The sequence below is a fragment of the Plutella xylostella genome, chromosome 19 (assembly GCF_932276165.1).
Source record: "Plutella xylostella chromosome 19, ilPluXylo3.1, whole genome shotgun sequence".
Taxonomy (NCBI): domain Eukaryota; kingdom Metazoa; phylum Arthropoda; class Insecta; order Lepidoptera; family Plutellidae; genus Plutella; species Plutella xylostella.
In genome coordinates, this window is record NC_063999.1 from 7,824,215 (window position 1) to 7,844,335 (window position 20,121).

At 35.7% G+C, this 20,121-nt stretch overlaps 1 protein-coding gene across 1 annotated transcript; it reads right to left on the reverse strand.

The window, feature by feature from the left end:
• Positions 1-7,307: 7,307 nt before the first annotated feature.
• On the reverse strand, positions 7,308-19,971 carry LOC119690600. The gene is made up of 15 exons (XM_038106244.2): positions 19,647-19,971; positions 19,353-19,523; positions 18,853-19,019; positions 18,347-18,512; positions 17,886-18,039; positions 16,672-16,829; positions 16,325-16,454; positions 15,624-15,745; positions 15,331-15,445; positions 10,110-10,292; positions 9,522-9,771; positions 9,031-9,240; positions 8,531-8,670; positions 7,896-8,120; positions 7,308-7,727 (listed from the first exon to the last, which is right to left on the reverse strand). Exons 1-15 carry the CDS (start codon positions 19,904-19,906, stop codon positions 7,308-7,310), a joined length of 2,871 nt encoding a protein of 956 aa, XP_037962172.2. The 5' UTR covers positions 19,907-19,971.
• Between the last annotated feature and the right edge of the window lie 150 nt (positions 19,972-20,121).

Genomic DNA, 20,121 nt, shown 5'->3' on the forward strand with positions numbered 1-20,121 from the left:
AAACCTTTTGTATTTTTTATTCCATCAGTGTCCCATCCCCACAAACGAGACATTTTTGTTTCATTTTCATTCATCGATATCAAAGATTTTATAGTGGTTGTTATACCGGCATTTTTTATTCTATCTACTTCTACACCGTTTAATTCATAACGAATGTCTTGAAATAGATACAAAATTGCATTGTTTACAAACTCTACAACACTAACTCTTTCTTTTTTGTCTCCGTTTGGTCGATACACTTTTACTGAACCTTCTATGTATATTGTACTCGCTGAAGGCAATACGTAAAGGTCTTGTTGATTAATAGGAATACGAATTTCATCATTTGTGTTAAAACTGTTTATGTAAGGTTTATACGAATGAACTTGATAGCTTTCGATACTATTATCTTGCGCGATAGGATCTATGATGTTTAACATATTCATTTTAGAAGTTTAAGGTATTTTAAAAATTGCTTGTTTTCTTTCGTAAGCTTTTTCTTTTTAGTAGGTACTTTCTGCTGCACTGTAGGTGTTGTACTGACATCGTTACTTTTGGGTTCCATTCTTTTATTTATGAAATCTAGCATTTTCGCCTTAAATGTAAATATAAGTGCAGTTGTTCGTTTCGTAAATTTAACAAATTATTATTTTCATCTAATATTCTTACATTAATTTCACTTACTGTATTTTGATTTACTGGAAAATATATTAAATTTTTCGGAATCTCTATGATCCGATACGCTGGTGGTACATTAGGTGCGAATTCATAAATTATATGGCTAGGTTTTCCATTTATATATGATCCGCTCACTATATCACATTCGATTCGAATGATGGTTGAAGGTAGAATGCTTACAGGGAAGAGAGATTCGTGTAATATATTTGCTTTAAGTATTTCACTTCCGAAACCCAATATTCTACCGATAGAACCAATTTTCTCAAAATGAATATCCTTAGAACAAAATATATTTGTGTTCAAAGTATTATTATTGCACGTTAACTTAAACGTGCAATCTTTCAAATTATTTTTTAAATAGTCATTAATATCCGATAACTCATAAGATCCTTCGGGTATTTCTATAACTCCGTTATCACCATAAAAAAACTTATTATTGTTGTGGTCGATGTTAGGTATTGAGTTAAAGGTTGACAGAAAGATAAGTCCACATTCATATTCACCGTCAAGCTGAAGCGCTGGCGAATAATATGTTGATAACGCTGATTTACAACCAGTTACTGATAGTGTGAATGCCATCATATTAATGAGAAAATTTACTACTACATCTTATTTTAAATGCTTTATCCAGAATTTTTTTAGAAATTTAATACATAAATGACCACAATTAAATGGATTATTTTTTTGATAGTTTATGTAATTATAGTAAATATCAGTTTTTGTTGTTAAGTATTTAATCAGTTCAATTGGTGGTTTTAAATCTCCATAGCTATCAAAGTATTCACAATAGTTATTTATTTTGCAATAGGCTACCCAATGAGTTCCAGGATTCTCTGAACTGTCTAAATTTAAAATAGCACACTCAATGTTTTTGGACTTTGTCGGCAAAGTGTTTCTCATGTAAACACCTCGAAAGTATGGTATGTCATGAGTAAATTTTACTATATCAATATTAGTAAGTGCTCGCCTGGGTAACCTAGTAATTAGTTTTTTGAAGAACGCACACATAATCCTTTCCCCTTCTTGTATGGTTTAATGTATAAACCTTTACCTATAGCTATAGATTCCATCATTTTGTTGTGCCGCTCAGATTCAGCAAGATTTTTTTGAGCTGACTTATAATCACTGACTGCTTTGGCTATTCCACCAATACCTCCAGCTAAAGAGCCTAATGCGGATAGACCAGCGAAGATAGGAATTAGTGGAAGTATGCCTCCTGTTTTCGGAATAGGAATAATTCTTGGAAGTTTTATGTTATTATTTTTATGAAATATTTTTTTTGCTGCTAAATATGCAAACTGTATAGCTTCTTTGTTATTACTTGGTTTAATTTTTTTCATAAGCGATTTTAACTTTCCTATTGAGGCCTTAAATGACTTAATACCAGATCCAGTTTTTAGTTTTGCTTTCATAACTTTGTTAACCAACCACGATGCAATCCTTTCACCTCTACTCGCATCTAATGATTTCAATCGGCGTTTTGCCATACTCTTTAACTCTAAGTCAGCCTTATGACGGTCTTCTAAATTAGAGTTCTTAGAATAAGCTATATCGTGTTGCATGCACGCACTGTCTAAAGGATTAATTCCTTTATCACCTCTATTCAATCGTTCTTGCAAGCGAGTGCCAGGACCACAGTAGTTGTACCCCGGTAAATGTAACTCAATTGGTAAATGATTGATGAAAGTATTTATTAGTCCTCTTCCTTTCATAACTAAGTAGATAATGAATAAAAGATAGGATAAACGTTTATTATATGCTTTATTTTTTAACAATATCAGTTTTATCAATCCAGCTGTTTTCTTTTTGACTTAGACCAAGCCATTTAACTAATAACTTATTGCCGCGCTTTCTTATAACCTTTTCCACCAAATAAATTTGAGGACACTTAGTTTTTTGAAGTTCTTGTTCATAAAAACATCCTTTTATTGGAATACTATGTTGGTCTTTAATATGATAGGTGATAGGGACACTCTTGTTTACTTTAAAAATGGTAAACAACTCAGTTGACCAATTTGGTGTATAGCCTTTTTTAAAATCCCCTTTGTACTTGCTGATCCGAACGATATCACCTACGTGAAACTTTATTTTCTTTGATGTTGTAGAATTTTGAGATTTTTGTATATTCTTTGCAACAATTGATTCATTTGTTGAATTAATTGCAGATGGATTGAATTTAGTGGTACGGTGTACAGTATTATTATATTTATCAACTAAATCATACAATGGCAATCCAACCCACTTGTAGTTTCCAACCAAACTAAAATGTTTGAACATCTTTCCTTTTAAAGTTCTTATTAATCTTTCAACAATTGAAGCTTTTTTTGTGGAGTATGATGAATAATGATTTATTTTATATTTATTCATAAGTTTTTGAAAAATATCATTGTAAAATTCAGTGCCCATATCAGTTTGTAAGTTTTTAGGTCTACGACCTATTTTTAAAATCTTTTCAAAAGCGAGACACACTTCAGTTTTTGTTTTAGTCTTTAATGGAGCTACCCATGCATATTTTGAAAAAGCATCGATTACAACTAAAATGAACTTATAGGCCTTGTTAACTTTCTGATATTTTTGTATGTCTATCAAATCAGATTGCCATAAATCATCAATACCCTTTATAATTACTGATCGACGAGGAAAATTCCTTCTAGCTCCTTTATGGATTTCATCAACAACATTTTGTTTGCTCATAGTGTCCTTGTATTATCTCTCAGTCCCACAATGTGATCTTTTATCATATTACTGACATCTGTACTCGAGCACTTATCACCTAACTGTTTCTGTAACTGTTGTATTTGCGCCTTTATACTTTTAAGTTCAGTAAGACAATTATGCTTTTTGCAAAATAGTTTATTGTTTTGGTCAACGTATTCTTTATTTACAGCTTCATCTGCAGCAACCGCTAATTGTAATCCTTTCAATCTACTTTGTCTCAAATCATAATCACCAGATTCATTTTGAACTAGCACTTTATTTGAAAGAGTGAATTCAAATGAGTCCATCGCACGCAACCTTTTATGAACGTGATGACCAAATTTATCAATATTCATATTGCAATCAAACGAAGGTTAGGGATGAAATAAAAAAATATATAGTTTACATTTGTATTTATTCAATTTAATGCTCCACATTCTTTTAGTTCTTCTAAGATAGAAATGATTTCATTGTCCAATCCAGTGTTACCAGCATCTTTCGAAGCAATTAATAATTTCAATCTCTCAACTAATTCATTTGGATCGTCCCAATAAACATAGTCAATTTTTGGATTAACTTTTTTTAACAATGGTAATCCTTTTCCTTTAGTAGTCTTAACAGAACTTACTGTTTTATATTGAGAGAATAACGGTTTTATAATATGTAAGTACTTAAAACCCCTGCTGCTCATTATTTGTTGATCGGGCTCAAACCCACGCCGGTGAGCATTTGTGTTTATTAATATAGTCTTGTAGTTTTGTTTATCATTTTCAGTAACTATGCTTAAATCGGGCTCTTTTTTGTACAGTAATTCAACAAGTCCAGATGTTTTTTCGTACACATGACCCGCAATTTTGATTTTATTATCAAAATCTGAAACAAGTGACGTTCCCACCATTGGCTTACCTTTTACTAATCTAATTCCAAAGGGCACATCTTTAAAGATTTCTGATGATAATGACCATGAAGATACAGAATTTTTATTCGGAGTTGAACGAGCATCGGAAAGCGTTTCGAAAAATATATCATCTTTCGAATTTTGTGGAAATTCCAATTCACTTTGAGTACCATCATCAATTTCATTCCATGCCTCTTGGGATGTGTTAATTGGAGATACACTCGGGTCAGATAATTTTCTTTTTCGCGTAGGAGTCAATTCCTGATCTAAATTGACTTTTCCGCTATTAAAATATTCCGAGTTAGCTTCTTCATTTTCTCCAGCACCGCCAATATGAGTACTAGACAGTAGCTTAAGTGGATCCGTCACTGGTTTAAACATTGTTTCTAATGCTAATTCAGAATCAAGTTTATTATTTTTCATATTCTTGACCTTCTGTTTAACGGCTTCAGCAGATTTAATTATTTGCTGTTTTATAGATTTTTCACTCATTTTAACAAATTTCACAACTTCTCACACTAAAAGAATATATTAAAATGTTTATATGTGAAAGGCTTAATTTATTTATATCAATTGTCGAAACGAACGAAAGTGTCAAATTTCATTCTATAGCATCCATCGTTTTTATGACAGTCTTTGTTTATAACTAAATAGTTATATGTGTCTTTCCAAATTTGTGAACACATTTCGCGGAATTGGAGCCATGTCATATCACTGTTTACGTGTTCATCATACACGTGACGTAAATTGATGTCATCTTGTTTAAATACGATGAGCATATTAGCATTATCACGAATCAGCTGTTTTGGAATTTTGCTATACGTTTGGTTCAAATAAAAACAATCTATATTTTTGTGCCTGCCCATAGCAAAATAATCACGAATATTATTTTGATTTTCACACGCAACATCATCAAAAATTATAACTGAATTTGGCGAAGCATTATCAGGACTTAAAACTTCTTCGTTATCACGGTATTTAAAGTAGCTTACACCAGGGACCAGACTTAATACTTTTTCTAAAAATAGGTACTTTGGTTGATGCAACGTTTTTGAGTAAACATAAATATTATGAAAATTTAATCCGTTAGGATGTAAAATCAGGCCAACAACTACATTTGTCTTTCCACAGTTTGATGGTCCACAAACTAAACAACGAATAGTCGTAGGCAGAAGTTTACCATGACGAAGTGGTAATTTGTCAGAACCGAAATCGATTTTTGTAAGATGTAATGTACTAGATTGTTTAACAAATTTCATTTTGCACAAAGTGTTAACAGTAGCGTTTCTTATGGTATAATGTTGAAAGCGTAACCCATCATCACTATTTATCTAATGAAGTTTGTTTTAGGAACACCAAACACAAAAAATAAATTATTGGGCATTCTACTCAACGAAATCAGCCAGGCGGAGGGCGACCGCAGGGAGCCCCGAACGGAGTGAGGCCTGGCTGATTTCGGTGGAGTAGAATGCCCAATAATTTACTACTGTCGCGAATTTATCACCATAAAGTCGAGTCACTAACATGGGTAGATATAGCAGGTAATGTAGATATTTAATGTTTATGTTTAAGAGAGCTCTCTCCGCCAACAAACTATGTGTCTATAGTTTGGCGGATTTATATTGTGTAATGTATGTATATATTTGAAAATAAATAAATTATAATAATTTGACTTACTTTAGCGGTACCACCTATATGTATAAGGTGAAGTGCGGTAATTGCAACTAAAAATATTGAAGTCGTAACTTCATCATCTGATAATTCTTTATATATAAGGAAATAGTATTACTGTAAAATCATGCCAAAGTCAAAATTTTATGTAGATTTTATTCTACTATCATGACAAAGAAAAACTCTGAAGAATAAAGAGCTATTGCCAAAAGTTCCGGCAAAGGCAGAAATAGTTGCAATTACCCCTCCTGGCGGGTAATTGCAACTAATCGTTTTATCTCCATATTTTTCTATGTGTGGTGTATATTGTGTATTTGAAACACAAAGACTAAGAGAATATTCATAGGATTGTGACACTTATCTCCTTGTAACTACGACCAATTTCGCATGAAACTACTGTTTAGCCGTGGGTCTGGTAATTGCAACTAATTTCTCAAAAATAGTGATGGGAACTTTATCGTAATTTTATCGACAGTCATGTAGTGTCTGCCATCGACAAGCCAAGAAGACCATGGTAGCAGAATAAAACTCGGGGATAAAAATTAATAGCTATATTATTATTAATCAACATTAAATATTTTACTAATGTTTAATCAAACAGCCTTTTTACAATTTTTTTGGAAAGTTTTCGGAATTTACCGCAGGCAGGATGCTGGGTGGAATTTTGCAGGTTTTCTAAAAAAATGTATGCTTGACAGATATTTTTAAAATTTGGTATTCAGCCTTTTATTCTTATTTGTGTGTTATATTATTAGTGATTGTATCGATATATTCATGTCCACTGCCCCATCACTGGCTTTTTCCAATTTCATACAAAAATTGGCAGCTAATTGTAACCACCCTAAAAACTGCAAAATAGTTGCATTTACCAGACTTTGCATTTTTTGTCTGGTAAATGTAACTACACAGTAAACTCGGAAAACAATCGTGTTAGAATAAAACAAATACATACAAAATGACTTACCGTTATTAGTTTTTACTTTTTTTTGGAAAAACATTGCGAGGAACCACTAAAAACTATTTTATAAAATAAAAATGCACACCATGTCCATCCGACTCCAGCAGACTCAAAATGGCCGATGACAAAAAGCTTTATAACTCCCACAATTCTTGAGCTATCAGCGTCATCCACATTTTTGGGTAGAACTTTTATGATGTAAAATTGATTTTAGTCTGTCGTTTTACAATGAAGTAACTCTAGAGGGAGTTATTGAAGTTAGTTGCAATTACCGGATAGTTGCAATTACCGCACTTCACCTTACACTTAGGTACCACAATGTTGACAAAAAAACTCAATGCGTCAATTTCATTACTTAATTTTAATTAATTATATTTTTGACTAAATTAGTTTGCTATATAATGATTTGTTGTTTTTTTATTTAAATCAATAAACACTTCGCCCTTTAATAAGAATTTTCATCAAGTACTCCGATTCATTTATCATCTCTTGCACTGTATTTAAGAGCTTTTCCTTCAGTTCCTTCAACTCATCATTTTCACTAACAACAACATACTTCTTCAGCATTATTACAGTTTTCGTCATCAAACTTGACTGAAAAACTGTAATTTTGCGGCCATTTTGATTTTTGTTTATCGTTATTTTCAGCAACGTCAGCCAATTATTCAAAAACGTTAAGAATTCGTTGGTTATTTGTCTCTGAGTTAACTGGAAATGTGTGAGTGTATGGGTCCACGGTTGGGTGGTCAGTTTTGCCACTAAAACTGTGTCATTTTTCGAAACAATTGCGTGTTTGAATATGGAACTTAAGGTTTTCCAGCCAGCAGCTGATTGGTTGGTGGATTCCTGGAAAAAAGTTTCATGTTTTAATTCTTTGTCAATATAATTATGGCATTGTATAATACAGTTTTCCAAAAAAGGATACAAAGTATAGGTAATGTGTGCTAAATGTGAAAAAAACAGAATTGTGAGAGTGTGTGTGTTGTGTACCTCTAATATTATGTACTTTTATACCTTACAACAAAGCATCTGCACGCGGAACATAAGAGCCCGCAACGCAACATACGCGTGTCCCGTCACTACGTCCCCCACGTGGTAGGACATCACTAGCGGCGCGCGCGCATGCGTGTTGAGCACTGTGTAGACTAGCTGCAGTAGTGCTGCGCCTCGCTCGGAGCTGCTGTCGTGGCGGAGCGACTTCACTACTGACACTGTGGACACTTCTAGGATGGATGTGGGCTGAAATTGAGGTTTTATTTTGTTGGTTAGATGAAGTAAACACTCGAGACCACGAAGCGTAGCGTGGGATGTCATCCATCTGGTCGACTGGACTGACGACCTTAGACAAGTAGTCGGTAGTGGCTGGTTAATGAGGGCTGAGGACGGAGTTTTATTGGGCTTCAGGAAAGGCTATTAATGATGATCATGATAAAAACTTGTTTCTCTGCGCTCACGCAGCGTAAAGATGCGAGATATTATACACTTTTATCCCTGAAAATCACTTCTATGGGTGGCTTGCACATCAAAGTTAATCAAAATTAAATAGTTTGTCCCTTGCTCTGTCTCTCTCTCTTATGTCAGAGCAAGAGGTCATAGATTTAATTTTTATAAACTTTGTCGTGCAACCCACCCTTAATCTAGTAACCTACCTGAAAGTGGCACTTAGTGAAGAAGTGCACGACATAAGACAGCAGTGTGAGCGCGGCGCAGGCGACCCTGTGGTCTGCACTGGTGGACGCAGTCAGTACGCGCGGCAAGAAGCCCGCTCGCTGCACGTATGCTGTTAGCACTGGGGGGTTTGAAAGGGTAAACAGATAATACATAAACAATAATTTAAATAAGTTGTTCACAGTGGTCGGTAAACTCCATAAAAAGTTAACAGAAATATTGGACACAAATCTTCTATGAGTCAATGAAGTCTGATCGGTAATATCGATCGTTTTGATTCGCACGGGAAATGATAAAATAGTTAGATACTTAGAATTGTAATTTTTCCTGATAAAGCTACTGTAACTTGGTTGGACTTCGGTATGACTGGATAGAGCACAGATGAATAATTTAGTAGAATAGTTTAGGCACTTACCAAGTTAAAGTGGAAAATAAATAAGTATACAGGTGTTTTTATACGTAAGTAAGAACATATCCTTACCTCGATTACCATTCTGATTGAAGGAGAACCCCAGTAAATACAGGGCTAGCTTCAAGCTCACATACTCGTAGTTTGCCCTGTCTTCACTCGGCTCTCTCTGCTTGGAGAATATCGTTGATAGTAGAACTGCTATTTTAACGCATAACATCTCGTCTACTTTTGTAGGTACCAGAGTGGTTGCTAGCTCTAGCAAGTGACACGTATTTGTTTCTGAAATTAGGTGTTTGATTATAATATAAGTTATGTTAGTACAGTGGCCTGCACAGAAACCTGACTGTGTCCTAGTGTATTTGGGCACATCAAAGATCCGCGAATAAATTTGGGCGTAAGTCATCAAACACCTGGTTCTTATGCACCTTACCACATAATGGAGTTTATACGTCTATAGATATAATTTTTATTTATTACGCTTGCTTAATTTCTTGCACGTTCTACTAAGACTCGATGATTAGATTGAAGAAAAAAACTACAAATACCAGGAACTTACTCACCAGTCTGACACTCATAATCAATTAGCGCCTCCGACAGTACCCCGGGTAGCATCAGCCACAGAGACCCTGCGAACTCCTCCCTTACTTCCTCATCTCCCTCCTCTATGCACATGTGGAGACATTTCACTGCGTTCGACTGTACCTCTTTGCTCTTGCTCTGTACTAGCACGTTCAGTAGTAGATCCCACACTACGGGTTCTGATGCCAGTTCTGTGGGTAGCGAGTCTTCGGATTGAAGCCATTGGGACAGCTTGAAAAGGAGAAGGGTGTTTTATATGGAAACAGAATCTAGAACTAAAGCATTCCCTATGAAATTGTTTATTATCAAATGTAATTCAGTCGGTAGCAGGAGGCCTGTGAACCACTCTGTGGCTTGCTCTCGGAGGATCCGTTCCTTGAACGACTCTATCACTATATAGTTTGTCAAATATAGCATGAGCATGAGTCCTATGACGTTTGATTGACAGATGCTTAAGCCTGGTAAATATAGTTCGTTGATATTATGAACGATGAATAATGACCTATGTATGGATTTGACAGGACTCATGCTATATTATATTATACAAAGTATAGTAAATAAATACTCACCACTTCCACTCTAACAGTAGCTACAATCCTGCTAGAAGTGAATGTCCACAGAAGCAAGGCGGGGTTGTGCGTGTAGTACACACTGGGCGTCGGTAGCAGGAGGCCTGTGAACCGCTCCGTGGCTTGCTCTAGAAGGATCCGTTCCTTGAATGACTCTAGGGAGGTGTTCGATATTGTTGCCATCTGAAAGGTTAGTAGTAGGCTGGTGGTATATGTTTCTTATGGATAGATAGATAGATAGATAAATCGTTTATTTGTTCCACTTAAACATAACACATATAAGTAGTTACAACAAATTAGATAAGTACAGTTATGTACACAAATTATGGAAATGTGTGTGTTGAAGCAGACCAAAAGGGAAGCAACTCAGCGCATATGTTTGCCCCTAGGGACAAACCACTGATTTTCAGTTACCTCCCGTAGTTTAATTTTCGAGAGCGTCATAAACTGCCTGCCCTGTAAAAATACTTACAGGTAAAATTAGTGTTATTTAATGTAAGTATAAACCCGTCAAAAAGAGAAGAAAGCAATTTAGAAACAGACCATTTTTGTAGTAAATAAAAATATGTAAGTATAATTAAATTTTTTGTTGGAACGTGACTCTTCAACAGACGAAGAAAAAACAGGTACGCACTAAGTGAGTAAAGGAGTACCATACCTATCTCCGCACCATACGTAGCTAGACAACGAACACAGACTGTGTTAGGAACAAGAGAGATAAGTTTTTTATGTAGTTTCGTATTTACTACAATGAAGGATAATTATTAACTAAGACAATATTCAAAGCTTTTGTTTAGTAAGAAGAAACGTTTTCATTTTATTTTTAAAATTAGTTTTATTTTTGAGAAGCCTAAAAGGTGGTGGAATATTATTCCAGCATTTTGTTGCATGGTAGCGGAAACTTCCTTCAAAGGCGGCACTAACATGTTTCGGAACTGACAAGATTGGACGCGTAGATCTAGTACCATACCTATTATGAAAAGGAGAGAAAATAAACTTTGAGTACAAATATTCTGGTTTTTTATATTTTAATACATCAAAAACTAAGCTGCAAATATGTAGATGCCTACGGGCTTCCATGTTAAGCATGGACGCTTTATTAAGAAAGGGAGTGATATGACTACGTGGTGGAACATGGAAGCAGAATCGGCAACAAGCATTCTGCACCCGCTGGATTAAACGTCGAGTTCTACCCAGAAGGCAAGGGCCATAAACAGTGTCTCCGTAATTAAGTCTGGATAGAATCAATGCTTCACACAGTGTAATTCGCACCTTTTCTGATAATAAGGAGCGAATTTTATATAATACTTTAAGACGAAAGAAACAATTTTTAACAATGTTTAAGATATGATTTTCAAATTTTAAACCGCTATCAAGAAGCAAACCCAGACACTTTGCCTCATCAACCCGCTCAATATCTTGCCCTCTCATATTTATCGTTAGTTTATTATTATTGAGAGATGAGATGATCTTTCTAACTTGCATGGTAGTGCCCAGTATCATGTATTTCGATTTAGAAGGATTCAGCACCAATGCATTGTTGTTAGACCAGTTATCTATATTCTCAAGATCACTATTAATACCCTCTAATACATTTGTTAGATTATCTGGAGCGACAGATGCATACAGTTGAACATCATCAGCATAGCAATGGTAATTACAGTTTTTAATTTGGGCCGTTAGATCGGAACTATAGATTATGAACAAAAGGGGGCCAAGGATTGAACCTTGAGGTACCCCACATGTAATGGGCAAAGAATCTGAAAACATACAAGTACCATTGCTTAACACCAGCTTAACAGACTGTGTTCTATTTGATAAGTAACTCTTGAACCAACTAACAGCATTAGAACTGAGACCGTAGTAAGATAGTTTGGCCAGAAGTAGGTTAATATTTAGGGAATCGAACGCGCGTGAGAAATCTAAAAAGGATAAAATTGACCCATTGCCTATGTCTTGTTCAGCTAGGATGTTATCGGTGATATCAAGCAATGCAGTAGTCGTACCCCTATTCCTACGGAAACCAGATTGTAAGATTGGAAGTATGCCATTGTCTTCAATAAAATTTACTAGTTGAACATAAACGGCTCTCTCTACTATTTTAGACAAGAAAGGCAAGATACTGATCGGTCTAAGATCTTTAAGCACAGCGGGTGGGTCAACTTTGGGGAGTGGATTTATAAGTGCTGATTTCCAACATTGTGGAACTGATTGTTCCATGATAGACCTGTTCACTATAGCAGTAATGGTTTTCAAGGTATGTGGAAGAGTAAGTAATATCATATCTCTATTAATGCCATCTATGCCAGTAGCATTGGATGTTATGGAAATTATATATTTGGCAATATCAGCTTCAGAGACAGGATGAATCTCAAAAACTGCTGTGCCAAAACGGTGTGTATTAAAAAAGTTTAAGTTAGAGACAGGAACATCATTAATACCAGGTATGTCTAAAAAATGTTCGTTAATTTTGTTAGGATTATTAAATGAATCAGGTAAGCAGTCACTTTTCGTTGAATCAATTAAAACCTTCTGCTTTAGGTTTTTCCAAAGAGCCTTCGGTTCATTAATTTTATTATTAATCAATTGATCAAAATAGGCACGTTTTTCACTAGCTATACTGGTAATAACAAGTTTTTTTAAGTCCATATAATACTTTTTATGTTCTTCTGATTTAGTTAATCTAAATTTTTCATGTGCTTTATTACGCAAGTCTATCATTTGTTTGCAAGGGTCAGTGACCCACTGTAGTGACTGGCCCTCACGAATCTTCACAGATTTTACAGGAGCATGAATATCAAAAAGATAAGTTATAAGGAGATTAAATTGATTTACAGCCAAATCTACAGAAGGGTAGCTTATTAATGATTCAAAATCCAATGAAAAAAGATCACGATTAAAATTGTCTAGGTTGATATGTTTTATAGGTCTAAAAGTTAAGTATTTAGGCTGAGGTTTATTTTTTTTTAAAGCAAAAATTACGTTAATCATCGCATGTCCTAGTGATCCCGTTATATTTGATACAGTTACGTCAATAACTTTTGCATTTGTACAGACAAGATCAATTAGAGTTTCGGTACCCACAGAGAAATGAGTAGGTTCAGTTACTACCTGTTTTAAGTCTAAATATTCAATGAATTGGTTTATTTTACGAGCCTCACTACTATTCTTATCAAGCATATTAACATTGAAATCTCCAAGAAGAATGACCTGATCATAATCTGAGAAAGAGGTTACTGCTTCTGTTAAAGCATCGATAAACAAATCAAGAAGTATCCACGAAGGTCTATACGCCGTACCTACAGCTATTTGATGTCCATTAACTCGCGTTGAGATCCAGTATTGTTCTATGTTAGCAACTGGTGGGATCAAATAACGCACATTTATATTTTTCTTAATGTAAAAACCAACACCGCCCCCTCGAGAGCGCCCCATGTGCGCTGGCCGGGGGGCGCTGCGCAACCTGTAGCCCGGCACTGCGGGCGCGCACGCTCCCTGTCCTGGCCCCAACCATGTTTCATTTATTGCTACTATATCTGCCTGGAAGCGATCCATTGCAAAAATAAAGTCGTCGTGCCCTGTGTTTAAAGACCCTGCGTTGTATAGACCTAACTTTAAAAGCTTATTATTATTCATACTGGAGGACCACTACACAAAAAATTTGCCTACAATAGATGAATGAAAAGAAAAAACAGTGTTAGACAATGAATTGTCAGTATATGAATGAACAATCCCACACAACACACTTTCAGTACAATGTCACTGGACATGAGCTGGTCCCTGAGCTCTGCTTCAACACACAACAATCTCAAAAAGTGAACATGTCGGACACAAAGTGTCTTTACAATAAGATTCAACAGCTCACACCAAGATAATAAACCAGAACTACAGTAAAAAAGAAGGTTAAATAGGCGTGGGAGATACCCAGTAGCAAGGCACAGAATAGGATAAAAAAAAATGTTAGGGAAAGAGTACTGTGAACAATTTGTATAGGTAGTGAAAAAAATTTAAGTTCCATTCTAAATGCTTAAATGACTGAGACTTATGACTTTTTAAAGATAACAGAGGTTGAAATAGAATGTACCTTATCATCAATAACATCATATTACAGGTGATAGCATGAGTCACAAAATACAAATACCAAGAGACATAAAACAAAAAATAACAGTATTCAGATATTATAATTATAGCCGATGAAAATATTCTACTGTATGGCCAGCCAGGCACAGCGAGAACAGGCACAGTGTAAATATTTGTATGAATTAACTTGAAACAATAAGTACCTCTCATTGTAAAGATAAACTTCAAAATATATGCAGCCTCACATAGTTGACAAGTACTGAGAACAATTTGTATAGGAAGTGAAAGAAAAATAATTAGGTATTCTAAAAGCTTACATGAAAATATTTTACTGTATTGCGAGCCAGGCACAGTGAGTACAGGCACAGTAAAGTTATTTGTATGAATTAATTTCAGACAATAAGTACTTCTCATTGCAAAGATAAACTCCAAAAAATATACAGCCTCACATGGTTGACAAACAAACAGCGACCTGCATTTATGATCACTTCTATTCATTCTTAAAGTATGGTATAGAATAAAGTTTTTGCTGAAGCAACACATATTAACACTTAAACACTTTAACATCATATTACTGGTGATAGCATGAGTCACAAAATACAAATACCAAGAGACATAAAACAAAAAATAACAGTGTTCAGATATTATAATTATAGCCGATGAAAATATTCTACTGTATGGCCAGCCAGGCACAGCGAGAACAGGCACAGTGTAATTATTTGTATGAATTAACTTGAAACAATAAGTACCTCTCATTGTAAAGATAAACTTCAAAATATATGCAGCCTCACATAGTTGACAAGTACTGAGAACAATTTGTATAGGAAGTGAAAGAAAAATAATTAGGTATTCTAAAAGCTGGGGTTACAGTACTTACATTTACATAATTGTATACTGTTCAAACATAAAATATCAGAAAATGTAAACTCTAGAATCTAGACACTGTAAATAAAAGGACAGGTGAAAAAGTTACTTAAAAATAATATTTGTTCATACAAAAGAACTCAACGCGTTGCCTCAGTTGCGTTCAATAGCATAATTGTATGAATTATAAGTTTACTGTTTAAGCTGTGGTCAAATATGTGATAAGATCATTTTAGTTAGTTAAGCAGTTTCCAAAAGTAAGTTGTAAATTACTTACAGCAAAAACAAGCCACAAAGCTTTGATGATATACTTCGGCGGTTTGAAGTTCCGCGGGAGCTTCAGAATATGCTCTATCAAGTAGGGCAATAGTGGGGCCGTCGCTTCTTCGGGACTATAATCATAAAACAATTGTAAATTTTCATTTAATTGTATTATGTAAAGGTTTAAAAGTACCTACTAGGTAAGAAATAAATTTGATATGCACTTACAACATTTTTTGGTCAGAAAGTATAATAACGAAGTTTCAAAGAAACTGGTTACGTTATGGATGTTATAGTGATGTTATTTACTTATCAGAAGACTGGCAGTAGAAGTAGATGTAGATGAGCAGGCTGTAGGGCCGGCCCTGCTGCAGCTGCAGTCCTAGTGTTTGAGGCCTCTCGATGCCGTACTGTAGCTCCATTAGACCCATCTGAAAAAAACGTATAAGTAGTAAACTCTGTATTTAGACTAATACTTACCTATATAGGGGGAGACTTGAAGCTGTAGCCATTTCAAAATAAAATTTTGTGTACCGACGACCGAATGGCGTAGTGGTTAGTGACCTGACTACTGAGCCGATGGTCCCGGGTTCGATGCCCGGCTGGGGCAGATATTTGTTCTCGGGTCTTGGATGTGCCCGTAAAATGGCAATAGGCCCGCCCCCTATTACATTGGGACTAACATAACACTCTGGCGAAAAGTGGGTGCAGCAATGCACCTCTGCCAACCCCGCAAGGGAGTACATTAGTACAAGGCGTGAGTGCGTGTTTTTTTTATTTTGTGTGTAACGCAAGCATGTGTGTTTAAAGTGAACAAGTGAACACGTGGGCACTTAAGCAGGCTTTTCATCTTTAGGGTAGAGACGATAGTATTGAAAAAATAAAGTATAATCTTATTCAACCTGAAAAGATGAATGCGATCTGTGTTTTTAGATAAATAAAGTATTTATGCAGAATCCTAAATTAAAAAAAGGAATTTCACTGAGTTATAATAATATGAGTATACTCACATGGATATCTTTAACTCGCCTGTCTTCATCTAAATCGGTATCACTTTCAATGTCCAAGTGTTTCTGAGCTAAAACTTTCAGTATTTCACCCAGAACTAGGGTGCTCACTTTGCGAATCGCTACATCTTTCCTGAAATAATATTTAGTTATTCATAAACAAACATATATTTTCTTAGGTACATAAACAAAAAAAAACACGCACTCACGCCTTGTACTAATGTACTCCCTTGCGGGGTAGGCAGAGGTGCATAGCTGCATCCACTTTTCGCCAGAGTGTTATGTTAGTCCACAATTATTATAATTTCAATTGTTTATTTTCCCTTAACTGAAACATTATTTATTATTACCTAATAATCTGAACTTGTGGTAGCATTTTCAGGTAGCCATTGCCAAACAACATATCGCAGAAGTCTCGGAAGTGCTTCGACTCTTCAGCCGACAGGAATGCCAGAAGGAACTTCAGAAACACCCCGTACTCTTCGGTAGGCATTTGTGATTGATTCTCCTATGGACGTACGATATAGGGTGAAATTACGGTTCTACCTTTTATGGCATAAGATTTATTTGCCTAATCTCTTATTGCATAGTAACGTTTGGTCAAAGTCTCGTTACGCCGAAAATCGTATGGCATAAATCTCGTTTAGTAAAAAGTTATTTCGCATAACATTGTTTAGCCTAATAATGGTATGGCCAAATCTTGAATAGCCTAATAATGCTATGGCATAGGTTTATTAGGTTTATACAAAGTAATAATATTCGTTTGGCTTTAACTTTGACGGAGCGTCTCCCTACATAGCGCAAACTGGTGCCTTGTATTGTTTGCGCTGTTTGGAAAACGCTCCGCTCCGCTTCGCTGCGCTCCGCTTTGGTTTTGATGAACATGTGCACCTAACACGCTCCTCCTCGCTTTGCTCGTCGTCGCACCTATTTTAAGGTTTCGATCTCATGGGGTTTGTAATAATTATATTGGTCGTTAACTTTCGATTTTTTGATCATACAATATCGTGATTTTCGGGATGTAGGAGAAAAATACCACAATTTGTACATTTACTACGTACTTAATATATTATTTATTAAGATAACATTACGAGAAACAATATTATACATAGGTATAGACGAACATAAATTTGAGCAAACGAAACTTAGGTGTTTAAAGATTGTGCCTAAAGAGTTTTAGACGAAACGAGCCTTATGCCACATAAGTCTTGGCAAAGTGATGGTTCGGCAAAAAAAGTTTAGACCATACGAGTTATGCGAAATGAGTTTTGGTCAATAAAGATTATGCGAGATGAGCGGAACCCGGTGAAATTACTTATGGTGTTGTTACACGTGTCTTAATTCTGACGGATTGCGGAGAAGCATTTTTTCCCACTCCATTCTGAATAACAAATGTTTATTCAGAATGGAGTGTGTCACCCCCTTCAGGCAAATACAATACCCTTTTTTACTCTGATTGTAACAAAGCTATACAACTACGGCTACAAAATAACTAAAAATGATGGGATGTCCTACCAGATTAGGGGGAGATAATAACATGTTCTAAAGCAGGTGGTTTAAGTACCTTAGTAAAATCAACAAGTTCAACAATGACTTTGTGGATGCACTGTATCATTTTGGAGCTACTTTCTCGAAGTGCAGTCGTCTCGGCCTCATCCACCAGGATGCTCTGCACGAAGTCCGCAGTCGGCGCATCAGACCGCATGTGTTTTATTAGTCTAGGGGAAATTACAGTTTGTATGAGTCCTTATCCTTTTTTGCTCTTGTTTGATTTCTACATGATATATCATTCGTTCATAGATAATTGTGTGGGATAATGTTGTGGGAGGGCACGACAACAGCCATTTGATACGTTTTTAAATACATCTATGTACTTATCTGTACATAGCATCTACTCATCCTAAGCTACAGGTTTTCCACCTATTTAGGGAGTAGAGACTTGACCCTTGTTCTACTGTATGTAAAACAAGAATGTAAGAATGTTGTTTTTTTTTTAATTAAAGATTATTTATTTATTATTCTTACCGTAAAACATCCATGCCGAGTTGGCAAGTCACAGCATAGAACATAGCAGAGACGTCGCTCGCGTCGCCCACCAGTGCGGAGTGGTTCAGAGAGCCCATGAGTAAAGCGAACCACTGCGCCAACACCTCTGTGAGTGCACTCGCTGTGCTACCCCTGATGCGGAGTCCTAGGGGATATTGTAAGAAAAAGATTTGTTTTTAAATAATAGGTTCCCGTTGGTTGGGTTTGACCCGTATTTTTATAGGATTCTATTCAAGAAAAACATTACTTTTTAATATTTTTATTCAGTTAATCATCGGACATTAGGTATATTTATGACGGGCCGCACAATGCCGCTGCCGATGCCGGCCGCAGCGCAAGTCTCTTGTATGCATTTTATGTCAATGCGGCCCGGCATATTGCACAATAAATTCAAAAATATATAGTGCTTACCTATATACCTACTTTTTAGCTGCGGTCCATAATAATGTGCGAGACCCATAATAATAGTTAAGTTCTTAACTTACCTGACGGCTGGTAAGCAACAAGCGCTTGCAGCACTAACGCGCTAGACAGTATGCTTTCTTTACGATTGCTTATTCTAGGGGCCAGATTCAGTAAGCACGCTAGAAGCTGCTCAGCGCTGTAAGCGCTTTGGTGGGACAACGCTGGGGCGGTTTCATGAGAGCTGACCCTTAAAAAATATGAATAAGTAAGTAAATCTTAGTAAAAACTAGAGGTAAGTAGTTACTTGCCTCTAAAATTACATAAATAAGTAAGTATACCTAAGTAATAAGATAGGTAATCTTTAACACGTAAATGGCGATTAACATTTGATTGCCTGAGCGGCATGAGGCGCTATAAATTCGAATTATCCTATTATACTTTACTGCCACTATTTTGCGATTTACGTTAAACATAGCGATTTGATTAGTGGAAAGTCCAACATAATAAGTGTGTAGGTATCTACTTTGATAAAGGTGCTATGCCACCGTAAATGACCAAAATTAAATAAAAATAACGTTACCCGGTCAGTAAATCGCAAAGAAAATGAAGACAATATTTAACAGCGCCATGTGAACCGCTGTTGGAGTAGTGTGCCAGGGCCCTTAGCACAGCAGTCATCGAGTACGCCGCGTGCTCTTCGGAAAAATAACGAGGCTCTCGCCATAAAAGACGAAAACATGATAACACCGATCTGCAATAGATATGTGGTTGTAGCTTAAATAAGTAAATAGGTACCTACTTACACGCACCTGTGTACAAAAAAGAGTCCTATGTTTATAAGCAGGTATATTTTTGCGAGTAGGTAACCACTAACCGAAAGAGACCCAAATCCAGATTAGATGTGGCTTCACACAGGAATACTGTAATATCATTATCCAAGAGATATTCCACCAAACGAATGCGTTCATTTGAATGTGGTTTGTATCGACTTACTACGTCGGCCAAAGACGTACAAGCTTTGCTTTGCGCAACAGTATCACGCGATGTTAGCAATCGTTTTATGTTAGTCAAAGCATTAGGTCTACCACTGGGATTATAGGTCCTGCTAAAATTTGAATTGACTAAACTATTCATTTTACCGATTCAAAGCTAACGGAAAGAAAGTTGTAGGTAGGTATTTCGTGTTCCCGCCTTTTCAGAAAGGTGCGTTCAAATATTATTATTTTTTTAGTATCAATACAATGTTTTTAGTTATTTGTATTAAAAATATGTTTAAAAGATAGGATAGCTATAATGTGGAACAAGTTATTAATGTACTTAAAATTATAATTTAGTACATTGACATAAAT